The sequence below is a fragment of the Euprymna scolopes genome, chromosome 14 (genome assembly GCF_053919585.1).
Source record: "Euprymna scolopes isolate OS-2025 chromosome 14, ASM5391958v1, whole genome shotgun sequence".
In the NCBI taxonomy this organism is placed as follows: Eukaryota; Metazoa; Mollusca; class Cephalopoda; order Sepiida; family Sepiolidae; genus Euprymna; species Euprymna scolopes.
The window spans coordinates 159,526,732-159,551,194 of NC_136495.1; the positions used below are offsets into that span (position 1 = coordinate 159,526,732).

The 24,463-nt window shown below is 34.8% G+C and overlaps 1 protein-coding gene across 1 annotated transcript; it reads left to right on the forward strand.

Annotated features, from left to right (window-relative positions):
• The first annotated feature begins 333 nt into the window (after positions 1-333).
• Positions 334-24,463, forward strand: LOC145293318 (uncharacterized). Its single transcript, XM_080139963.1, has 2 exons — positions 334-920; positions 18,609-24,463. The coding sequence occupies exon 2, from the start codon at positions 19,223-19,225 to the stop codon at positions 20,417-20,419; it is 1,197 nt and encodes a 398-aa protein (XP_079996089.1). The 5' UTR covers positions 334-920; positions 18,609-19,222; the 3' UTR covers positions 20,420-24,463.

Consider the following 24,463-nt stretch of genomic DNA (forward strand, 5'->3'; position numbering starts at 1 on the left):
GATATTTATTCATTAAGGGGTCAGTTTTCCTACCTAGCAAAAAAGGGGGATTTTTCCGGGTACGAGTTTTCCAGGTACGGGTTTTCCGCGGGTATGGGTTTTCTGGGTACGGGTTTTCCGGAGACGAATTTTCCCGGGACGAGTTTTCCGGACACCATAAAATGAATAACAATTTATTGACTGACTATTGCAGATCTCGTGGATCTCAGTGGTGTATCTTTTTTTTATTTTTTTTTTTTTTTTACCTTTTTTCTAAAAAGAGTTCAGTAAGACAAAAAAAGATTTAAGAGTCAAAGGGAGGTAATTCAAATTATCTTACCGACTGGGCTATAAAACCGGGCGTGTAGTGAGCATGAGGCGAGATGAGGGGCGTGTCACTTCCGCAGACGTGTTGAAAGTCAGCTGGAAAGATCGTTGAGTTTGGAAGTCGGAAATTTTGACAACAGTGTCGAAGTTAACAGAGAAATTGGTTATTTGAGGTGCAGAATAAATAACACTTGAGTTATTTAATTATACCTTAAAAGTCACCCCTTTTCAAATATGAGCTAATGCCTGGGAGCATGTCTTCTCCAGACTGAACAAATGCAACAAATACTAAATCTAACAATGTCCTCTGCAGTAAGTTAATATCAATTTAATGGAGACGAAACCTGTAATATTTTTCCTTTATGTAAATATTAAAATGTTCAGATAAAGAAAGCAATATAATTTTTATCCGTGATATTCACCAACAATATCGCCTCTATTTTGAAATAATTTCATTTTTAATTTTCCGCTTTAATTGATTTCTGCGAACTTGTTCTTCCGTTCGCCATCTTGAATTTTTCTTTCAGCTTTCTGAAGTCGTCATTCACATTTGAAAAATTGTTTTCTTTATAAAAGCAGTTAAAGTCAGTCGAAAACAGATTATAAAATAAACAGTAAGTATTACTTCATGAATTTAGTATCTATTGTTTTGTGCATTTGCAGAATACGTTAAAAATGTAAGGGAGATAATTACATTTACTAAACGAATAATCATAACGAAAATACTCAAAACCTACACAACTTTTTTCTTTGAGATTTGTAGTTGTCGATTGTGTTTAATGTTTTTTTATTTTGTTTTTAAAATTGATAAAAAAAATTGGCAAGACTGGAGTTTAGGTAGAAAAATAATCACGAACCCTTTATGACATAAAAGGAACAAAACTCCTTAATCACCGTCATGTTACTATGCCAACAATATAAAAGCAATGCTACCGGTATTTCAGAAGTTATTAGTTTTAAATAAGCAGAATTTCATTTTTAAAAAATAAACATTATGAAAATAACCTTCTTTTTCTTTTCTCTTTTTAAAAAAAGGAATAAACACTTATTTTTTTTTTACAATATATACAGAACTTTTAAAAATTTTCAATTATTTTAAAAGAATAAACATTTTTTTTATTCATTTTAAACAACTTTTTTGACGCTTCTACACTATCAGAACGAAATTTCGGAAATCGTACAACTGAATTTTACATGAAAACAATGGTATTTACGTTTTCCGCGCAATTTAAAGATAATTATACACCAAAATTACGAAAATCGATAAGGTGGAAAATTATTTATTGAAAACAGAATATAGAACATGGGAAAAATAGAATTTCAATTAAACGATCGTATTTGCTCATGTAAGACAGGAGAGTTAAAAAAGAAGGTAATTTTCCGTTTCAGTTTTAAAAAAATGACTGCAATTTTACACGATTACAGTTGTTTAGTTTAAGAATTCATTAATATTGGTATTATTTTACTTTAAGGCCCGTCTCACGTCCGTATATAACAAAAAAATGTTTTTGTAGATTTCGCTGTGCTAAAAGCGAATCTGAAAACAGTTTCCGTCGCAAAAAGATAGATATGAAGAAATTACTTTTTCGAAAAGTGGGTGATCACTTTTCCATGTAAATTAAACTTAAAATGAGCACCCACTTTCTGGCCACCTGGGAGAGGGAGCATTTTTTGTATGTTTATTGGCTAAAATGTTTTTTTTATTTCTTTTGCGAGGTATTAACCCATGAATTAAACTATTAAATTTGTTTAAAAAATAATAGAATATTATTTTTTTGTTTTAAATAAGTGTTTACGAAGTGCCAGGCTGCCTTCATGCAGACATTTTTTTTTACGTAATGAAATCAATTGAATTTTACAAGTTTAATATTTTTCAATTTTTAAACTTTAAAAATCTATAAAAATTTTTCTATTGGTCAAATTTTTACGATATTTTCAGGGTCAATGTAAAATTTTATGCTCTTTCCAATAAACTAAATATAATATTTTAGACAAGCGTTTTTTTTTTAAATTCACACTCCCATTTTGAAATGTCTAATTTATGTACCAAAGTTCACAAATTGAAGATAAAAGATCAATAAATAAAATATTCTAATTTAAAACAAAAAAAGAAGTGTTTTTTGGAAATTTTCCTGTAAAGTCCAAAGTCTAAAACCTTTTTTTTTTTTAAACCACTTTTAAGTGGAGGCTTATGTTATGCTTAGAATGTCAAGTAAATGTCAGACACTTAAAACAGTTTTTTCTATTTCATTCAATGTTTTCTCTTTTTAGATATTAAAAAAAATTCACTCGATAAAGGAGTTTTAAAGCATATCAATCAAAAACTCATGTATTTTATTAAGAGAATAAAAAAAATTGGTCGACTGTTTTTGTTTAGCAGCAAAAACTTATAAGTGAATGTGTCCGTTTTTTTCACTACGGACGCCCCAAAATATTAATTTTGGTTTACAACACACAATAGAAAGAGACATTAATTATGTCCCTTAGAAGTCATCGGAAGATAAACTTGAAGAACATTATTTGAACAGTGAAAAAAATCTGAGTTCACGTTTTTTTTCTTATTTAAAAAATTATTTTATTTAAAAAGGACATGGAATATAAGTATAAATATGGATAAATTCTTAACAATGAACCATGGAAGTACTCATTGAATAGTATTTTTTATAGGTAAGTGATTTTTTGGAATTTATATATATTTTTTATAATCGGAGTAAGTAAAATTTCGTTGATTTTCTTTAAATCTTTTTCAAAGAAAACCGATTTAAGAAGCAAATATTGCATGATTTGCTATTAAACCTGTTATTTTTTTAAATTTTGTTCTTTGCTCCTTTAATTAAAAAGAAATAGGGTTTGAATTACATTTTTCAAGAAAGACAGTAAGTCTAAATATTTTAGTGTTTACCACAAATTTTTACTGACGATTCCTGACACTGCTATTATAGTACGGTACCATGAATACATAAGTACTAAACTTTTTATTTTACATGGTAAATTTTTACTTCGTTTCCATCTTAACATTTTCCTTTAAAATTACAACTTTGATATGCTGAAAACTAATATTGCATTTAAATTTTCCGCAAATAAGTAGTTTTATGAATATTGAGCAATATAATTTTTTATTTATTTGTTAAAAGTGGTAGCCATAGTTTTTAACTTTTAATTTTACACAATAGAAGTAGATTTTTTTTATAGTTTTGAAAGAAATATTGTTCACGAACCTTTATCAATTTAAATATTTAACAAACAATATAAACCTTTTTACATTTTAATTTTGAAAGAAGGAAAAAGTAATAAATTTAAATTTTTTTCCAATTTTTTTTAACTGTGATATTCGTTTTCAGCACCCCCGAAAACCGACGCTGTTTTTTTACTAAGAGATTTGTTTACATTTAATTTCTGTTTACTTTTTCTTCTTTCTTTCCTAACCAGTTCGACATATATTTCTTTTCTCTCTTTTTTTTAATCGAGACATTCAGCAATTTCTCTTTTTTTTTTCTTTAATACTGTTTTCATACTTTTGTTTTTATGGCATATATCTTTTTTTTTTGTTTGTTAATTTGTACTTTTTCCCCGTGAATGGATGTATGTTTTCGTTTACATTTAAGAGATTTGTTTACATTAGGGGAGGTGGTGGAGGGTCAAGAGGGTGTTGTGTACTCCCCTAATTTAAACAAAAATTGTTGTGAAACATTAAACTACAGAAGCACCCGTTAAAAACTATACAAGAAAAAAGAATGAAAAACAAATGTTTTTTGTAAACCGCTTACTGACAGCATCATTAGTATCCTAAATCATGAGATGAAAAAATGAAGAAATCTCTTAGTAAGAAACAGCGCTGGTTTTCAGGGGGTGCTGAAAACGAATATCACAGTTAAATTTGCTTTATGATATGAAGAAATTACTAGGTGACCAGAAAGTGGGTGCTCATTTTTAGTTAAATTTATATAGGAAAGAGATCCCCCATTTTTTGAAAAAGTAATTTCTTCATATCATGAAAACTACTTATCTGCCCCAAATTAAAATGTGATATTCGTTTTCACCACCACCGAACACTTATAAAAGTCGTCATTTTAAAGTTTTTTGGGGAGTTGGAAAAAAACTTGACATTGACCGAATGTTTTTTCAGAGCAAAACAAAGTCGTTAACAGTGGAAGCAAAAATATTCAAAATAAATAAAAGAATTATTTTTGACAAAATAAATTTTAAAGAACCCCGTATTTTGTGTACGTTTTCATTGTCCCAAATTCTCTTCATTATTACATTATTATGAGTAAATGTACTTATCTTTTATTGCATTCTTAAATATTTATGTAAATGTGCTTTTTGTTTTTAGTTATATTTTATTACGTTTTTGCTGTAATTTCAATTCTTTAAAAGTAACAAACGTTCCTTACAATTGCCATGGAAGGAAATAGACAACCACAGTCTCCTCAACAAGATAGCAAGAAGTTTTATATTATTTGATGCTTGACAGGCTCGAGATTACCAGTCATATGAATAAAATTTTATTTAGTGTGTGTGGCTTTAAGGTGCTTTTTCTGGGTAAAGCAGATGACAATAACATGTGAGAAAACGATCCTTTGAGAGACAAAGCGCCAAATAGTTAGCAGACTTGAATAAAACACTGCTCGTAGGTAGTGTTGATGGCCTTATATAAGTATGCAGTTCGTATGTAACCGGAGAGCATCTCAACACGATACATATTCCTATGCCGAATGGTCACTAAGCAGTGACGGAGTCCTTTTTTCTCCATTTTCTCCCCCCCCCCAAGTTGTGTGGGTATGATTTCTGAATAAAACTTAATCAGAGTTACTATGCATCACATAGTTCTCTTCTAAAAATCTTGGCCGTCTTTGGATTTGTGAAGAACGACGCAGATCACTAATTTCATCAGGAACTATACTCTGGGGACTTTCTTCTATCGGGTCCATACAGTTTGTACTGTCATCTTGCATGCTTTGTGTGTCTTTATGTTTAGTAGAATACGATTGTTCATTGAATGATGAATTGGGTTTGATATATTTAGGGATATTTATTTCATTTTCACTTCCGTTTTGATTGGTGGTGGAATGGTTAGGGTGTTGTTAAACTTTGATAATATCACATTTCTTCACTTTGTATCTTTCCCCCATAAACTTTCTATCCTTAAACTTCTGCACAGTACAATAATGATCTCCAACTTCCATCACCATATGTTTACTGCAGGCGTTAGTTTTCACCCTATCTTGGTATAGATAGACAATCTTCCCAACTTTGACGTCGATCTTTATCTCAGTAGTTTTGCCTCAGCCTTTATATTTAGTTGATGCCTCGTGACTTTTTAACCTATTTTGGTATTTTTCTTTAATCAAGTGTTTGTCTTCTATCGGTAGTTTCTCTCCAGTGGTTTGGTCTCTCATTGTCCAAACTTCTAGAGAAGAGTGGCCGTTTTCTCTAACTCTACTATTCTATACTATACTATTGAGGCCAACTCAGTATCCATTATCTTACCGCCGGTTGGTTTTAATTTGCATAATTCTGTATGAAATTCTGATACTGAGCTTTCACTAATTGGATTTTTGTTACAGTTCTTTATCTCTTCAATCTCTATTTTAATATGGAATGATCCCAATAAATTGTCAGTGAATAGGGCTTGAAATTCAGAAGCGCCATCGACCCTGATCTTTACTTCATCACCCGATGGGGGACGGAACCTCAATACAGTTGTGATTAAACCATCTCTTAGAGATTGGCTGCTTTCTGATAATAGTAATGTTGCATCTGTTAGGGCAGAAACATTTTCTTGAACCAATGATACTAGTTTTTCTTTGTGTTTTACGACATCACCAGTGTACCAGCTCCCAATTTTATCTGGTGGTTTTGTTGAGGATTGTTTCTTGAATTGGCTTGGTATCTGCTGTAGTGACATGCAGGTGTGGCAACTATCTATGGTACGACTGATGGCGTTGTCCACATCCAGTGCATAGAATCCCATATTAAAATCTGTTTTAATTGGTGTTTACTGGCATGGTGAAGTTGTAAGTGTAGAACAACTAAAAGTCCATCTAATACTCCTTGGGGAATGACGATTCTCTGTCTAGCTGGGCGCAAGGCTTCCTCCTGTGTAACTGATTAACCCATCTGCCAGGGTTGATGAGTTTACAATGTTGTAAATACCTTTTAATAGAGGTTAAACCTTTCTTCTTCTTAGATGAAGTTCTGCCATCGCGTAATAGTCTATACACTTGTAAGTCCGGACAATCTTGTTGAGCCTGGATCCATGCATTGCGAGTCATGAATGGGATCGGACAATGACCAGCTAATATATCTTTTACAGTGATTTCTCTAATTACTGATGTTTCTAGGGCGTTGATAAATTTACAAATTTGGCATTTTTCCTTGCAATGAATAGCGTTTCAGCTAGCATAATCTGATATATTATTTTTCCCTGGTATATGGGATGATTTAATAAAATATCGAGAGATAACACTCAGGAACGTTGTGACTGTAGAGCTCACAGAGAATGCACCACGTTGGAGTTTCTCATATGCTTGTACACAGGGGCGGCTATCTGTGAGCAAACGTGTTCCGATTGAATTATATATGGACTAAATGGCTTGATAGCTGAAGCAATCTCTAGAGCTTCCAACTCACAGGCTAGTCAACTTGCTTAGTTAGATGTTTTATGAACGTTGAATAAACCAGCGAGATGAGCTTTGTCTCCTCTCAAGACGAAAAGGGATGCTGCTAAGCCAGCAGAAGTCGTGGATGTGTCTGTAATTATTTGTAGTTGGTCCTCTCTTCTAGGTAAGGTCAGGATTTTTGCTTGCTTAAGATATTCCTTTGCTTTGAAGAATTCCTCCTCCAGATTGACGTCTGTTGGATTCTGTCATTTGATGAACATGTGCAGACTTTATCAAGAGGTGCTAAAAACTCTGAATGTTTAGGTATGACTTTACTCAGGAACTTGTAGGATCCTTTAAATGATGTTTTTGATGGTTTTAGGGGGATCACAGATAGCCAAAGTATTCAGACGATGGCTTGTAGCTTTGAGCATTCCCCTGGTTCATTGCCAACCTAGGATTTCTGTTGATGCCGGACAGTAAATAGTTTTTTATGGGGACAATCTTGAATTATTCTCATGTAGAGTTAGTAACACTTCTTCCCATACATTGTTAAGCTCCATGGGTGTATCGGCGCCGACATATAGGTCATCAGCCAATTTTACCACCGATCCTTTAATCATCAAGTCGCTGAATACTTTGAACATTAATTGTTCTAAAGTGGATTCGGAGCCTGGGAGATCCATTACTGCTCTGGTATAGACATATACTCCACGGAATGGTGTGCAAACACCTACATATTTCATTGATGATTTGGCCAAGGATATCTGAAAATATGCTTATTTCAAATTACTTTTGATGATGTATTTGAACTGAGCAATATGTTTGATGATATTGTCAACTTTAAGCATGAGAGCAGGTTGCAGTTTGATATATTGACCCAATTCCGTAAGCGCAGTTACTAGTCGATGCCCTCCTGAAGATTTCACAATGAGGAATGAAGGACTTACATATTCTGCGGTAATGTTTATGTTTTCTGGTCGCATGAAGATACCTTGCTGATATAGTTCATCAATTTTCGTTTGGAGGAGTTCTAGATTCGATCGGTTATACATAGAAACGCATCTTTCTTTGTGGTGGCAGTGATGTACTCATATTTATTGATGTTGAAATTTACCAGATTTTCTATTGTAGCATGCTAGTGATGGTGAAAACACTTGGCTATACTTTTCATTTGCCTCGTGGAAGGTGGACTTTTCATCTTGATTGACGATGTTTGAGGATGTTTTTTTTTTTTAAATTTTTTTTTATTACATTTTCACCCCAAACAAGGCAAATTGCCACTTTGGTGTAGGGGGCTACTATCAGGGGCAACAACTACTGGGGTACTATGTAGGGATTTGGGCAGCAAGGTGTCGGTTCACGTTACACTTGAACTTCTGCACGTCAGTACTGTTGGGGAAGCAGGGACCTGGAATGGAATTCCAGAGTCTTGCGGTTCTGGGGAAGAAACTATTGGAGTAAAAAGATCTTTTACATCTAGGGACCTCTACAGTGTGGGGGTGGGATCTAGTAGCCTGTCGGGTTTGTCGAGGGTGCTCGCGTCGTGGGGGCACAAGTGATTGCAGTTCGTCAGAGCATTCACCACTAAAATACTTGTAGAAAAGGCAGAGGGATGCAACATTTCGTCGATGGGACAGAGGCTGAAGCTTAGATGCCAGTTCAGGGCCTATCAGGTTTGCGACTCTCTTTTGAACCTTGTCAAGGAGCGAGAGACTAGTAGCAGATGCACCAGCCCAGATGTGGCAGCAATACTCCATACATGGGCGAATGGTGGCCTTATAGAGGTACAGGATACTTTTGGGTGTTAGTAGTTTTCTAGCACGGTAGAGAGAGCCTACCTTTCTTGCAGCGGCCCTGGCAATGCCTTCAATGTAATTGTTCCAACTCATGTTTCCCGTGAACGTTAGGCCAAGGAGTTTGAAAGATGGACTCTCAGATAAAGAGTCGTTGGCCATTGCTATGGGTGGTAGAGAGGGTTTCTTGTAATTATTGAATGAAAATGTTGATCTGTCCGATTGCTCAGAGGCCAGAATCAGTGGAGGTGGCTTTGACGTATCATGTGTGAGTAGTATCTGAGTAGTATAGCGTATCTGGCATATTTGTATATGTCGCTTGATAAGTACAGGTGTGGTTAAATTGTTTGTGAGGGTTATTTTGTTGTATTCTGGTTTGGCTATTTTACATTGGATCCAGTCATTATGGTTATCAGTGTGTCTGGCCTCCACCGAAATTGTTTCACTTCGGTATTCTAGTGGTAATTTTAAAGCTATATCTAAACCAGGTAATAAGCAGGTTTGATGTGGGACGTGTAATATGGTTGCTGCTCTAACATTAGCGCATCTTTTTATGCTTATGTATTTGAAATTGCAGCTATCTCCAAGGTATACACAATTTGTGTTTGCACGAAGATAAATATCATTTCTGTCCATAGATGGCATACCGCCCAAAATGACACAATTTAAATCTTTTACCACAAGCCCATCGAAATGAAAGGAGTGTGTTTGTTTTGTGATTGGACATTTTCTGGAAACATTAAAGTGAACCTCACCTGTTATTTCCATAGGGGAGACACCATCTGCCATGTTGGCTTTGTGGGTGGTAGGTAAGATATTCAGTTTGAGACGTCATGTTTCACTCTTTCTAATTAGGTTACTTTCTGCACCGGTGTCTAGTGTAACGTCCGCATCATTTTGTTTACTTCTACCTCCATACACGGTGATGATATGATGTCTACTCTGTTGATTTTGGGACTCTCGGGTCTTGATTTGAATTATCAGAACTATAACAATCTAAGTCTTCGTGTTATATAGGGGTCTTATTCAGAGAGAGTCCTATTATAAGTGATGCTTAGAAAGAGTCTTATTACAAGTGATGTTGTATCTTAGAGAGAGAGATGTTGTGTAAGAGTTCTAGAGAGGGATGTTGTGAGAGAGATTGTTTGTTCCATGTTCGTGTTATGACGATTCATATTTATTAAATGTTCATTACTTAGAAGTGTTGCTATGGAAGCTCTTAGAGTGAGGAGATAGTGTTCAGACAGTCTTAGTGTAGATATGAGATGTAGATTCACATTGTGGAAATGAGATGTGTATGTCACAACATTTTATAACACAGAAATATAATAACAATTCACTTTACCTTTTTGTAAGAATCACAAACACAAAGACGAGCTTTATCAAAACACATGATGGATTTATTTCTTCACGACCGGCCGTGGTTTTCTCATCAAGAATTCAAAGCTTCACATATTAAGTTTAAAAGTGATCGTCTCGCTTCTAGACGTTCGAATTTCAAACTCCAGACTCTCTCTGAGTTTCTCACTGACTAACTAACTAACTAACTAACTCTCACTTCCTATATTGAGAAATCCATGCATGTCCGGCCACGTGATCACAATTCACGTGTTTCAACATGCGCAAGTCGCACGTTTCCCAAACATTCTGATTTTCCAATAACCTATTTTTCCTTTGTTATTTTCACAAAGGAATTCAACCTACATATCTAATTTATTTAACCCATATTTTATTATCCACATTCTTTCTAACACTTGAATAATTTATTATTTATTTCATCAGAATTAACAATTTACTGGACATTCCATTTAAACCTATTGTTCTTTAAAACTTGTATCCAAGGTTCGATTTCTGCTTTCTCTCATTTTATTTCTTAGAACTGCACGCCTGTGGAACTCTGTTCCGTCTGCCTGCTTCCCTCCGGACTACAACTTGGTTGTCTTCAAGTCCAATGTTAACAAATTCCTAATGAACCGCCCCCTTAAGTAAACATTTCAGCAAATCTCCTCACTAACGTAATGTACTTGCAATAACCCTTATCCCTGAGTGGCTTCCGGGCCTTGATAAGTGGTGATCACTGTGTAAAAAAAAAAATTTTCATTTTAAGTAATCTCTCCAGTTTTATACTTACATGAAAAGGGGACAACCTTTATCATGTAACATTCGTCATTTTCCTCAGTTTCTGATAGGATTTCAATATCTCCAATTTTAGACCGAAGGAATTTTCTGTCTGAGGTTGGCATAAAAGGGCAGTTTTGGAAATAGTGGGTTTCTGTTCCTGGTCTATTGGCAGCATCGCGGAGGCAACATTTAGGCCTGTTTCCCAGCCGACTTCTTCCTGGCTTCATCAGCCCTTTCCTTCTATAGCTGGAACGAGTATGATATGTTGCCCTCTCTATCACCTATTTCTTGTAACATTTCCGTCCTGATGGATATAGTGTAGAATCTCTTAAGGTGATGGCAAATCTTTGCTTAACTATGGAGGGTAGGTCTTGGTGGATTGCATCAAGCCAAATCATCAATGTGATATTCTGTAAAGTTGAAGTTAAGCGTTCATCATTCTCTAGCTTTGCTCCGCAATGTTTGATAGCTGAAGCTTTCATAATTAGACTATCCGCCATGAACGAGTAGCACCTTTCCCAGAGAGCCTCTCTTGTTTCAGTGGCGCCGCATTTAAAACTGAACGTGTTCATGATATTCGTTCTGGACTTGCGATAATCATAGTACTGTCGGAGTCTGTCAAATATTTCGTCTATACTATGTGCCTCTTCTTTAATGAAGGCACTACTAATAACTGGAGCATGAATGCTTATAAAGCCAAGTAGCACTTTTAAGTTGATGGCCTTTTTTTCTGCTGAGAATTTTTTTCCATTGCCTTCTTGTTCATCAGCAATGAAGCCTCTATTCGGTGTGCCACTTGCTACACTACTCCAGGTTTTGAGGTCATTCAAATAACGTTCAAATTTATCTTCATTTGAAATATGATAGATTAATTGTTCACACCACGCTTCGATTCTTGTTCAGTGAGGATTCTCTGTTTAGTACTGAAGGTAGACATGTTTGGTTAAATAGATTAATTGTTTTGGAGGAAAAACTTATAAGATGTATTTGTTTTCACTTACTGCGTGGTTCCCGTAAGTATTTTTATGAAAAAAAAAATTTTTTTTGACTTCAGTAAAGGTCTATTTGGTCCAGTTCAGATTCTGTAGTAGCACATTAATTTCAATAATAGATTAAAACAAACTAATGTGTTCCACGTAGATACGAGAATACACATAAATGTACTAATATAAAATTGTCATGTCCCTGTATCGCAGTAAAGCGACTTCAGAAAACTGGTTATATTGTCACTTTCAAAGGAAACTGTTGTTTTAAACCTGCATACAGTTTCTTACTTCTAAATAAGCAAGAAAAGGAACAAATGATTTCCTTTTTAAGTAGAATAAAGTTAATTTACATTTTATTCTGGGGATATTGATGGCTATAATTCGAATACTTTATATCGTTTGTTCCTTCGTTACGACAATCCAACACTTTCACATTGTTTTCTGATTTGAATATAATGTTTGTTTGCAACTTACTGCATGGCTCTCGCAAGCAAGTGACTTTTTTTACTGTGTGGTTTGCATAAGTGAATAATATATTTAGTACTTTTTTTCTTGTAGGTATGTATAATGTTTTAAACCCCTCGTGTTTATTTCTGGCTTAAGCCGTCTCCACTCATAGTTAGAAACGACTTGTAGGAGTACGATGTTCATTTATTACTTTTTTTTTTCTTATCAGTTATTTTTTGAATATCGTCTCTTCTTGTCGTTTTTGTAGCGACTCGAAATCTTACAATGTGGTATTTGTCATAATTCTTTCAGGGTAAAGTTCCACTTTCCGACGTAATCCTCGTACTTTTAACTTAATATTTCCAGGAAAACTTTTGCGTATCCTTAGTCAATGAGTACGACTGTTTTTGTTTGTAGAACATATCGTCGAAGGCTGGATTCTTTTGAATGTTTTCCGCTGCCACCCCGTGTGTGGCTGTAAGGTGCTTTTTCTGGGAAAAGCAGATGACAACAATAATCCACGTGAGAAAACGATCCTGTCAGAGACAAAGCGCCGAATAGTTAGCAAACTTGAATAAAACACTGCTCGTAGGTAGTGTTGACGGCCTTATATAAGTATGTAGTTCGTATATAACTGGAGAGCATCTCAACAGGATACATATTCCTATGCCGAATGGTCACTAAGCGGTGACATAGTTTGTTTATGTTTTGAATCTTTTTGTATTGAGTCTGCAAGCTAGCATTTGTGTCCCCGTTTTAAATTGATTGAGTCGGCATGTTTAGCCCATCTCAAATGCCAAGATTGTCACCAAGAGTTTGTCATTTTTTCGTCTATTTTTAGTGCTTTTTATATTTTGCTCTGTAGCTTCGGCGATAGAAATAATTAAATTATTTTTTGCATGTTATAACCTGCTTGCTACAAGTCATATGCTTCAAATTCGCCCTCCGGTCATAGGTTAATCTCAAGTATATGGACAGCGCACCACTTCTTTATCTTAGTGGTAGAACATGCTCAACATTGTCAACCTCACACATCTTGCACATGAGCTCCACCTGTTCCAGCCATTCGGACACTGTGTGATCAGCTGAGACACCATGAAATTCGGGAATCAGATGAATATCAAATGCTCTACCTGCTGTTTGTAAGCTGAAATAGCTTGAAAACTGCTGTGTCCTTCAGCCTCACACACCAGAACTCTCTTTTGAAAGGAACTTTTCTCTTCTATCATCGGTTTTCTGTTTTCAGCAAAAGGACAGCCGCCTATACGTCTGAATTTGGTCTTTTATCTCTTTAAATTCTCGGAAATTCTTGTGGTTAGTCTTGTCTTTTTCCCAATAAAACCAAACACGCCTACTGCTTCGTCTTCTTCTTGCTCTGCCAGCCCCTGCATATCAACAGTAAGCAGAACAGACTTTCTGTCTCAGAGAAATGAGTGTTAGAAGAATTACTACTACAATCAGATATTTTGTATTTTGATGAACATTAACTGTGGCAGCTGAGATGGCTAGAGTAATTTTAATGGGCTTTCAATACGTCGATTATATACTTTTTTAAAGCTAAAGTAGAAAATCAGGCAAGCATGAGTTATAGGGCTAGCAAAAGTAAAACCAGTGTTCATTTCCCCTCTACTAGCTTTCTACTTTTGAAATGTTTCAACATTGAAGCAGGTAAACAAAACTTTTCTGTTCAATGGTTTTTGGTGTCACTAGGAAAATTTTATAAAGAAAGACCAGAATAAAAGATTTAGGTTGGAAGAATATATTGTATAAGACAGTGCATACAAAGAAGGATTGTCAATATTTTTGACGGCTATTTAGATAGTCCCTAATGTTGCTTTGGGTTTTGATATTTCTCCGCTAGATTATTAACTTTTGGGTTTGTATAATGCTTAGAAGAGTCAATTATGAATGAATGATTAAGTTTCCATATAACTGTTCTCTCAGCTGCTAGTTCGCACAGGATACTTATACCTATTCCTTTTTGAATTGATAGTTATTTCTTTATGGATCAGTAGCGTTTTGAACCTGCTTGGGGTGGTTCAATGTCAAAAATGTCATATATTATTTCAACGTCTCCCTCTCTGGATCGGTGCGACATTGGATCTCCAAGTTTTATTAGGAGGATCATCATCACATTTCCCAAATCTCCAGTCTGTGATCTGTGCCATCAGTATACTGCTCAAATTTTGGAGTAAAATAGCCAAACTTTGAACAGATTACAATTAGGCTCGCAGGTCTTTTCTACTGGTTTCGATGGAGTGCATAGCAGAATTTTATTGACCCTTTGAGATCGGGCCTTCTATGTTTGCAACCCTTCACAACATTTTTTGGAGCCAAGTCACCTGGTTGAGCCTCCTGCACTTTCAGTAGACTGCCCTTAGTGCCCTGTGCTTTCATGGTCCTGTTTATGAACACCTTCCTAACGTTAGGAGAGGCCATCATTTCAGTTCTGACAACTCCTTTCCAACCTGCTGTCCGAGTCTACATAACTCTCTCATGGCATCTAAATTGGCTCCCTCACTGGGGGCTTCTTTCGCTAGTGATGACATAGTTGCTCCCAGGACCATCGAGAATTCTCCCTAAAGCTTCTTTCGATATACTGTGATTTTTTTTTTACTGTCCACTATTTCATATGCACTCAAACAAATCCGCCTTTTATTAACCTCTTGTGACCTTTCATTCGTCTCTCTTGGACTACTGTCAGCAACCTGTGTTCTCGCCTGAGTATCCATCCTCAATCTATTCAATCTCAATCAAGCCCCCAAGTCGATCGCATTAATTTCTCATTTCTCTCCTTTCCTCCTCCCTGGATTCCTCTTTCTTTCACTGAAAGGAAAGATCATTAAACTTGATTGTTTCTTTTTAACTTATAAGAATTAGCAGCAATAAACAATGTCGATCCTGGTTGTAGTTTCCTTATGAAATTATTCACAAAAGAGAAAATACAATAAGTATGTACAGTTTTTCAGAAGAAAATAAATAATAAAAGAAATGAAATGTCAATTTCAAGTTTATTTCTCTGGCAATTACGAATTGAGCCTTAGTTTGAACACTCATTAGCCCTTATCTTTGAGTAGACTTCAGGCTTTAATAAGTGTTAAGGCCCCTGTAAAAAAATAATAGCAATATAATATAATAATTAATCAGATGAGAAAGAGTTTGTTCGATGATGCAAACTCTGGAGTTCATGAAGAAACTATTAAAATAATATGTGATAATTTTGACATCGAATGAACTGTGACCACACCAGCCACTGTGAAAAGAGATTTCTCCAGAAAGAGTTATTATGGAGAGCTAAATTAGAGCTGTGGTTGAAAATTGCCTCCAAAAGGGACTGGCGACAGTGGAATTAGAGCCTTTTTATTAATCTCAGATTCCTGAAAACTGCAGATAACCGTGCCAGTTGGGAACGGGAATGATATGATCGCCGATGCAACATACATTTTTCTTGTAACGGAAAAAACAAAGTTGTATTAATGAAACAATAAATTGGGAATGTAATTATTTGAAGATACCTAGCGGATTGTTTAAACTAGAATTTGACCCAGGAGATTCTAGGACAGGCTCCCCAGTGCATGAGATCAACGATGAGAACCCCTTGTTATATTGAGAATTACTTGATTTGGATGTGGGGAAGAGGTAGCTGGTTATCCTATCAGGACGAACCAAAGTGTGATAGACTGGATAATGATTGGTTAGTTGGGACATCCAGGCATGTTTTGAACCAACCCAATCTGGTATACATAAGCCGGTGCAGACCAAGAAAAATCAGTTTGCAGTGTGTTGTGCAGAGTTTGCAGTATGCTCTAGATTGTGTTTGAACTCAAGACAACTGTCCACCACTACGAACCCAATTGCTCGAGAAGTACTCATCATTTGAATGATCAATCAAAGACAAGAAATCGGTTGTTGTAAATTCAAACTAAGAAACCAAGAAAGACGTGTGTTTTGTAGAAAAATTTTCAACTGTGTCATGTCAATTTACAGGCACGATAGTGGTCCGTTATTTTGTTTTCTTTGGTAACAGTTTTTCAAATATGGGTCTTATTTTCGATTGGAACATAATCTCCACGTAGGATGATACTAATGGTGTGTTTGGATTATGTGTGATTTTATAAACTGTTGCAGTGCCGTTTCTGTAGTTATGTTGCATGTTTTTACTGCACTTTTTAACATGTCAATAAATCATGCTGCCTGTCTGTTAAATTATGGGTTTACTGGGGAGTTTTGATATGATTAATTTAAAACGTCCCACCAAATTCCTAAGATGTAAATTGAGTCCCATTATCACTTACTAAGCAGTCAACAACTCCAAACCAAGTAAATAATTCATGTAGGAAATTAACCCTCCCTGTAGTCGATCTTTTCCATTTGAGTATTTCTGGCCATTTTGTGAAGCTGTCCGTCACTATTAGCTAATACCAATCCTCTAGTAGGTCTGCGAAATCTATATGGATTTAATACCACGATGTTAGCTCCCTGGTAATTGGTGCAGCCTTGGAGACGCGTAAAACTGCGTTGGAAGATGCATGTTGGCTGTGACCTGAAGATGACTCTCTGCACATCAACATAGCTGAACTGAACACCGTATTGAAAGGCATCAATTTGGCCCTTCAGTGGCAGAGCAAGGTGCTACACATAAAGACAGATTCTGTCTGCGTATACCATTGGGTCTCATACATGCTAATTGGAAAGGCGCGAGTACACACCAAAGCAGCAAGTGAGATGCTTATTAAAAGGCAACCAAACACTCTCAAGGAGCTCATGAAAGAGTATGAGCTGACAGTGGACGTGACGCTGGTTCCATCAGCACAAAACATCACTGACCGATCGATACGAGTACGAAGTGGTGGTTTGAGACAATGAAAAAGAAAAACAGGCTTGACCCGGTGTTCGGTGCAGTTCACACAGACTAGCTGGATGAGAGTCAAACCATGGCTATTCACAAAGGTAGTGGACATCCAGGGGTACGACACACTACCTACTTTGTCAGGAAAAGTTGCCCAACCATAACAAAAGCAACTTTTAAGACGGTCATACAGAAATGAGAGGAAGGTCAGTCCATTGACCCAGCGCCAGTCAAGTGAGAAAAGAGAAAGATAGAAGTGAACGAGAATTGGCAGAGAATTGGAATGGATATTATTCATGTTTTATTCCTGTTTCTAAATTTATTTCATAATTCAGTTGTTTTCATTACTTTTTCCTTCATTCATTAGTTGTTGTAATTTCTAATTCACATATTTTCAGTTATTTTTAATCCATTTTTCATTAAGTTTTTACATTCAATTTTTTCAATCATTTTTCTTTTACTTTTTCTGCCTGGGATCAAGAACTTTACAGCTCTTTTTTACGATATTGTATACAAGGAAAAGTATTAGTATTGTCCCACCCAGATGGAATTGTTTAGTTTAAGTTTAAAATTTCTGCTAGTAGATAGAGCAGCAGAAAACGATGTTAGATTCAATAAACGACGCTCAAAACAACTGAATTGTTTACTAGCTTTAATGACATAGTGTAGCTCACCGCTATAATCTAAAAAGTTGCATATGTGACTATAGATAAGAAATAAAAGGCAATCATTATAGTTTATATTTGAAATGACATTACTTGGAATCTTAAGCAAGCATTTCGATTACAAGAATTATGATAAAGATACTGGACTACAATAGAAATAACTATTCAAGTAGCTTATCATGTGAGAGTAAAGTCTATCATTAGAAACGATAAAACATTGAAAAAATTAGGATAAACTATTTTACTAGAAAAGATTTAAAACTTATTTATTGTCAGCACGATCCTTATGATAGGAAATATGGTGAAGCATCATGAAAAGACGCTTACAACAACCAACACTTTTCCTAATATCTTCAAATAAACATAAAATTATGTTTTGCACCAAACCAAGCAAGTCAGATGTGTTTGTCTATTCCAATGTCTAAATGTATCTTATCTGATCTCTTTGTCTGCTTTAATTTTGCCGCCTGAACATTTTAAGTAATAAGTTAAAATAAGGAATAGAAAATATTTATCTGATTAATTATATATTTTGTGAAACAATAATAAAACTAGCAAATCAAATGTGCTAATTATAACTGTTTTAACGATAAAAAATATGTGCATTTTTACAAATACATCTGTTAAAGTATTTCTTTTATATTACATACAAATAATGATCACTTATGTTATTGATTAATTTTTCAAATCTGAAAAGAACAAATTCATTTTGTTAACAGACCAATATTGCACAAACATGTACTTATATTTTAAATTTATCAATAACAAATTTGTGAACTTTTTAAATAAGAATTTACATAATAATTGAATTTTTAAAATTTATTTTATAATTGCAGAGTCTGCTTTGAGGGAAAACATCCAAATTTGAATTTGACTGCATCTTCATTCCATTTGTGAATAAGAACGTCTAAAACATTTACAAAAATCTTCTGAATTCTTAAAAAACATGTGACTCTTTTTTAATCAAATTTGATTAAAAATTTTCCTTGTATCGTTTTTGTTTGCTCTGCTCATTTTTTAAATATAACATTTGCAGAATTCTCCAAAATACACAAACATATTACTAAATGCAAAAAAACGGAGCATTTGGTTGAATTTTATATAAGAAAAACATCTGACTAATTGTTAAACCTGAAATCAGATGTAAATATCAACAATTTTATTGTCAGAATTATGTTTATACTAAAAGTATCTTACATTTCAAACTAAAATGAACACATAAAATCTGAAGCTCAAGAAAGGACAAATTACTGTGATGAATATTCTTCTGTTTCTAAAACAAAAAGTGAAGAACAAATAGAAATAGAAACAGAAAACGACACTCTTGTGATATATGCGGTTTATCTTTTACTGAAAAGTGATTTTGTTTTTTTTGCACTCGAACACATACACAAGGCAAAATCATAGACGAGTATCTAGTTCTTCTTTTATACAAAAGTCCATTGTTTAAATGCAAGTAGATATGGCAGACAAACGACATTCTTGTGGAGTATGTGGTTCATGTTTTACACAGAAGTCAAATTATTTTCGGCATATGCAGACACATGCACAAGACAAAACACATTCTTCTGAAGTAAATGGATCTGCTTTTACAAAGAAGCCAGATTTGATCCGTCATGTGCAAACACATACTAGAGAAAAAAAGCATTCTTGCGAAGTATGTGGTTTTTCGTTTACAAAGAAGATAAGTTTGTCACAGCATATGCGAACACATACTGGAGAAAAGCCATATTCTTGTGAAGTATGTGGTTCTTCTTTTACACAGAAGCAAAATTTATTGCGACATATACGAACACATACTGGCGAAAAACCACATCATTGTGAAGTATGTGGTTCTTCTTTTACACAGAAGGAAGTTTTGTTGCAACATATGCGAACACATACTGGAGAAAAGCCACATTCTTGTGAAGTATGTGGTTCCTCTTTTACATGGAAGGAAATTTTGTTACAGCATATGCGAACACATACTGGAGAAAAACCATATTCTTGTGAAGTATGTAGTTCTTCTTTTACACAGCGTGCAACTTTGCTGCAGCATATACGAACACACACTGGAGAAAAATCACATTCTTGTGAACTATGTAGTTCTTCTTTTGCACAGAAGCAACAATTGCTGCAACATATACGAACACATACTGGAGAAAAACCATATTCTTGTGAACTATGTAGTTCTTCTTTTGCACAGAAGCAACAATTGCTGCAACATATGCGAACACATACTGGAGAAAAACCATATCCTTGTAAAGTATGTGGTTCGTCTTTTAAACAGAAGGAACATTTGTTGAAACATATGCGAATACATACTGGAGAAAAGCCATATTCTTGTGAAGTGTGTAGTTCTTCTTTTACACAGAAGGGAAGTTTGTCCCAGCATATGCGAAAACATACTGGAGAAAAACCATTTTCTTGTAAAATATGTGGGTCTTCTTTTACACATAATTTAAGTTTGTCGCATCATATACTGAAACATACTGGAGAAAAACCACATTCATGTAAAGTTTGTGATTCCTCTTTTACACTAAAGTCAAATTTGGTGCGGCATATGCGAATACATACTGGAGAAAAGCCACATTGTTGTGAAGTATGTGGTGCATCTTTTACACAGAAGCAACATTTATTCAGACATATGGGAACACATAGAAAGTAAAATAAAACAATAAATAAAAGAAAAGCCACATTCTTGTGAAGTATGTCGTTCTTTTTTGACATAGGAGGAAGTTTTGTTGCAACATATGCAAACACATACTTGAGAAAAGCTACATTTTGTGGTTCTTTTTTAACAGAAAAACCAAGATTGTTGCAGCATATGCAGACACAATGGGAAGAATGACATTTTTGTGAAGTATGTGATACTACTTTTACATGGAAGCAACAATTGTTACAACATATGCAAATACATACTGGAGAAAAGTAATATTCTTGTAAAGTATGTACTTCAGTTTTTACACTAAAGTAAAATTTGGTGTAGCATATGCGAACAAATACCACTATCCTCGAGCGTCTAAGGTTTCTCTGTACAGGGGTTTGTCAGAAAAATCTGGCATAAGGATACTTTTTCCATAGAAATAAACCCTGACCAAATATTCAAAATCACATAGTATTCGCAGCCCAAATAAGATCTCCTCACTACGGCTACCCCACAGCTTTTCCGAGGAATGGTGCACCTTCTCTAAGTGATATTACCTCAAGTAATAGCACGAAGCTGGATACTCCACCAGACTAGATAAATTCTTGTCCTGGAATCCAGTAAGATCATGAGACCAACATGAAAGATATACTACAACGTATAAAAATGATTAATTGGGGAGAGGAAAATTATGTTCTCAATTTCTTTACTAACTCCGTGCTTGAGAGATAAAGAACTTAAATGGAACATTCGAATATCTATGTATCTCATATAGACTTCAAGTGTTAGCCCCAGGTCGTGGGCCCCTTGATTTCTGAGAACTTCGACTGAAGTAAAATAAAACAAAAAAAAGAGAAACCATATTCATATGAAGTATATGGTTCTTTTATACAGAAAGCCAGTTTTTTGCAGTATATGCAGGAACATGCCAGAAAAACACGTTCTAGTTAAGTATGTGTTTTTTACAAAGAATGCAGAAAAAAATCATTATTGTGAAGTATGTGGTCTTTTTTACACGGAAGTAAGATACATCGATACATATGCAAGCACATAAAGTATGAGCTACCTAAGTTTAATGGTTCTTATAGGTGACGGCTTCTACATCGCGATACATGATGGTGTGTGAAAGTACTTCAACTGGACCATCTGTAAAAGCTAAACATAGAATGTAGCAGCAAGTGCTGAAAATATCAACCTGACAGAACTGTTGGAAATAAAGAATACGCTATACATTACGACCATATAATCCTTTCAGCCACCTACCTTAAAAGTGCTGCTGTCAAATCTAACATAAGTATATAGAATAAGACAGAGATTGCCAACCTTCTACCGCTCCAGAAGATATCTCACTACTGATGCAATTCTCTATTTATATAAAAGCCAAGTACGCCCAAGGATGGAATACTGCTGCCATATCTGGGTAGGAGCTGCTAAAAACAGCCTATCCTGAATTGACATAATACAAAATAGACTTCGTGGCTTAGTGAGGGATGACCTTTTCTCTTCCCTGCAATCTATCTCCTACAGAACAGACGTTGCGGGCCTATCTTTGTTTTATCGTTGTTTCCATGGCAAGTGCTCATCCGAGGTCTAATCTCTGGTCCCCCCCTACAAATCTTTCACGAAAAACACCCGTTTAGCTGAAACCACTCTCGGTAATTTTCCCCACTCTTTATCTGTGCCTAAATCAAAACGCAGATTCCATGAATAAGGCTTCTTTCTTAGAAATGAACGCCTGTGGAACTCTGTTCCGTCTGCCTGCTTCCCATCTGACTACAACCTTGATGTATTCAAGTCCAACATAAATAAATTCTTGGTGAACTGACCCCTTAAGTAGACACTTTTATTAAATCTCCACACTAACGTACTGTACATGCAATAACCCTTATCCCTGAGTGGCTTCCGGGCCTTAATAAGTGGTGACCACCTTGTAAAAAAAGTTAGTGTCCCTATGATGGGTGTCTGATCATAACGTAAAGAGTAACAGACTAAATTCTAAGGTATTTTGCATGATATTAACAGACAGATTGCAGGGAAGAGAAAATGGCATCCCCCACTAAGCCACGAAGTCTATTTTGTACTCTGTCAAGGCAGGATAGGCTGTTTTTAGTAGCTTCTGCCCAGATATGGCAGCAGTACTCCATCCTTGGAGTAATTTAATTGTTAGGACATAGTCCTAGAATGATTTCGGTGTAGTTTTAGTGCGGCCTGATCTCCTCAGCATGCGTACACCAGATGGTGAGGGCTGTGTTGTTGGCTGCCTGGAAGGTCCTATATTCTTAGCTCAGCTTAGCGATATGGAGCAAACACATTCTAAAGCATGCTGCAAGCAATCAACTATCAACATGTCAGTAATATTATATAGATTGACGTTGTTGACTGGTTTGAAAAATACTCTAACAAATTTGACACTAAAACAAGAAAGATTTTTACACTCTACAGAATACCATATAGAAAATAGTGTCTCCCGGGAGTTTATTTGCCCAGAGTAAAAGTAGGATGAAGTACGAGTTTCTTAAAAATTGACCATCATCATAATGATAATGATCATCATCACAATGATGATCATCATCATCATTCTAAACAAAAACAAAATAAGAAAACAAAAAAGCGGAAACAAACAATCTTTATAAATATGTTGTTTCAAGTGCAAGTCAAAATTGTTGCATTATATGCAAGTACATTTGATCTTTATTAAAAATATGAGTAAAATTAAAAATTTGCAGTGTTACTAAAAAGTACTATTATATGTGGTTGCTGTTGTATTAACTGGATTATACATTTTTTATATTTCCAATAAAAATACTGTTATATGATTAAAAGGACTTAATAGGATATGACAAAAGAAAAAATATAAACAAGTTTGTATTGTTGTTATAGCTTAGCAAGTTATACAATATTCATATTTTCGTAAACTTTAATACTAAGCCATGAATATTTTAAAACAATCCGTAAGTTAAATTGTGTTAATGTTAGAAGATGTGAAGATTTATATTGTGTTCATTCATAGCATTAAATTGAATCAACTCTAATTATTCTGGCCAACAACAACAACTACAATAGAATGTTGTAAACTGTAATAGAAAATTAAATGTGATAATTACTTTAATAAATTTTTCAACTGGTAAACTACTTAATGTAAAAAATAATGGACACTTTTTTGCCGTATTGATTATATATATATATGTATGTATATATATATGTGTGTGCGTGTGTGTGTGTGTTTCATGCATTTCGACCATTTTTCATAATGAAACAGGAAATCTTAGAATGAAAATCGTACTTTATAAAATGTATATTCAATCATCCAAATAAAGAAAAATTTGTGGAAAAATAATATATTATTTCCATGGCATTCTAAATGAATAGGTTTTCTGGCTTTATATAATAATTTCCTTTCACTCGCGCCGACCATTTTGTAAAATTCTGTTATTTAGTTAATTATTAGAAATTTTTGAAAACAAAAGAGGAAAACATGAATACAGTATCATACATAAAAGACTTTTTTAAATGTAAATAAAATATCAAAATTCATTTGACGCTTAACACCAGGCAGACATTTAAGATGCTGATCTAACTCCAGTGACTCATTAACAAAATATATTAAATTTGCATAATTCAAATCTCTAGTAAACGTATGTAAATAAATTGCTTTGAATTGTTGCATTTTCAACATTGTCGTTTGTGATTTTATTCATCTGCAAGTCAAATTCCATATTATACAATGTCAATCGTTTAGAATAAATTCTGCTTAAAAACTTACCATCATGTTGATTTATATGTAACAAAAAATTAAGATCCATCTTCATATCACTATAATGTTTGGTGACGACCCGGCCTCCTTTGGATAAGATGCAACATAAAAAGACCGTAGTATTTACATGGCTACGAGCGATTTCCTAGGTGGTTCAGCTCAAACATCCTCCAAAGTCTTGTGATGTAGAGTCAGTCGCTTTCATGAAGACAGGGTTGATATAACGTTGGATACAGCAGTTGATGATTTATTCTATCCTGGTTCTGCCGCTGAAAATAAAGATCATTCAAATTGATTATTTACTTGCAAGT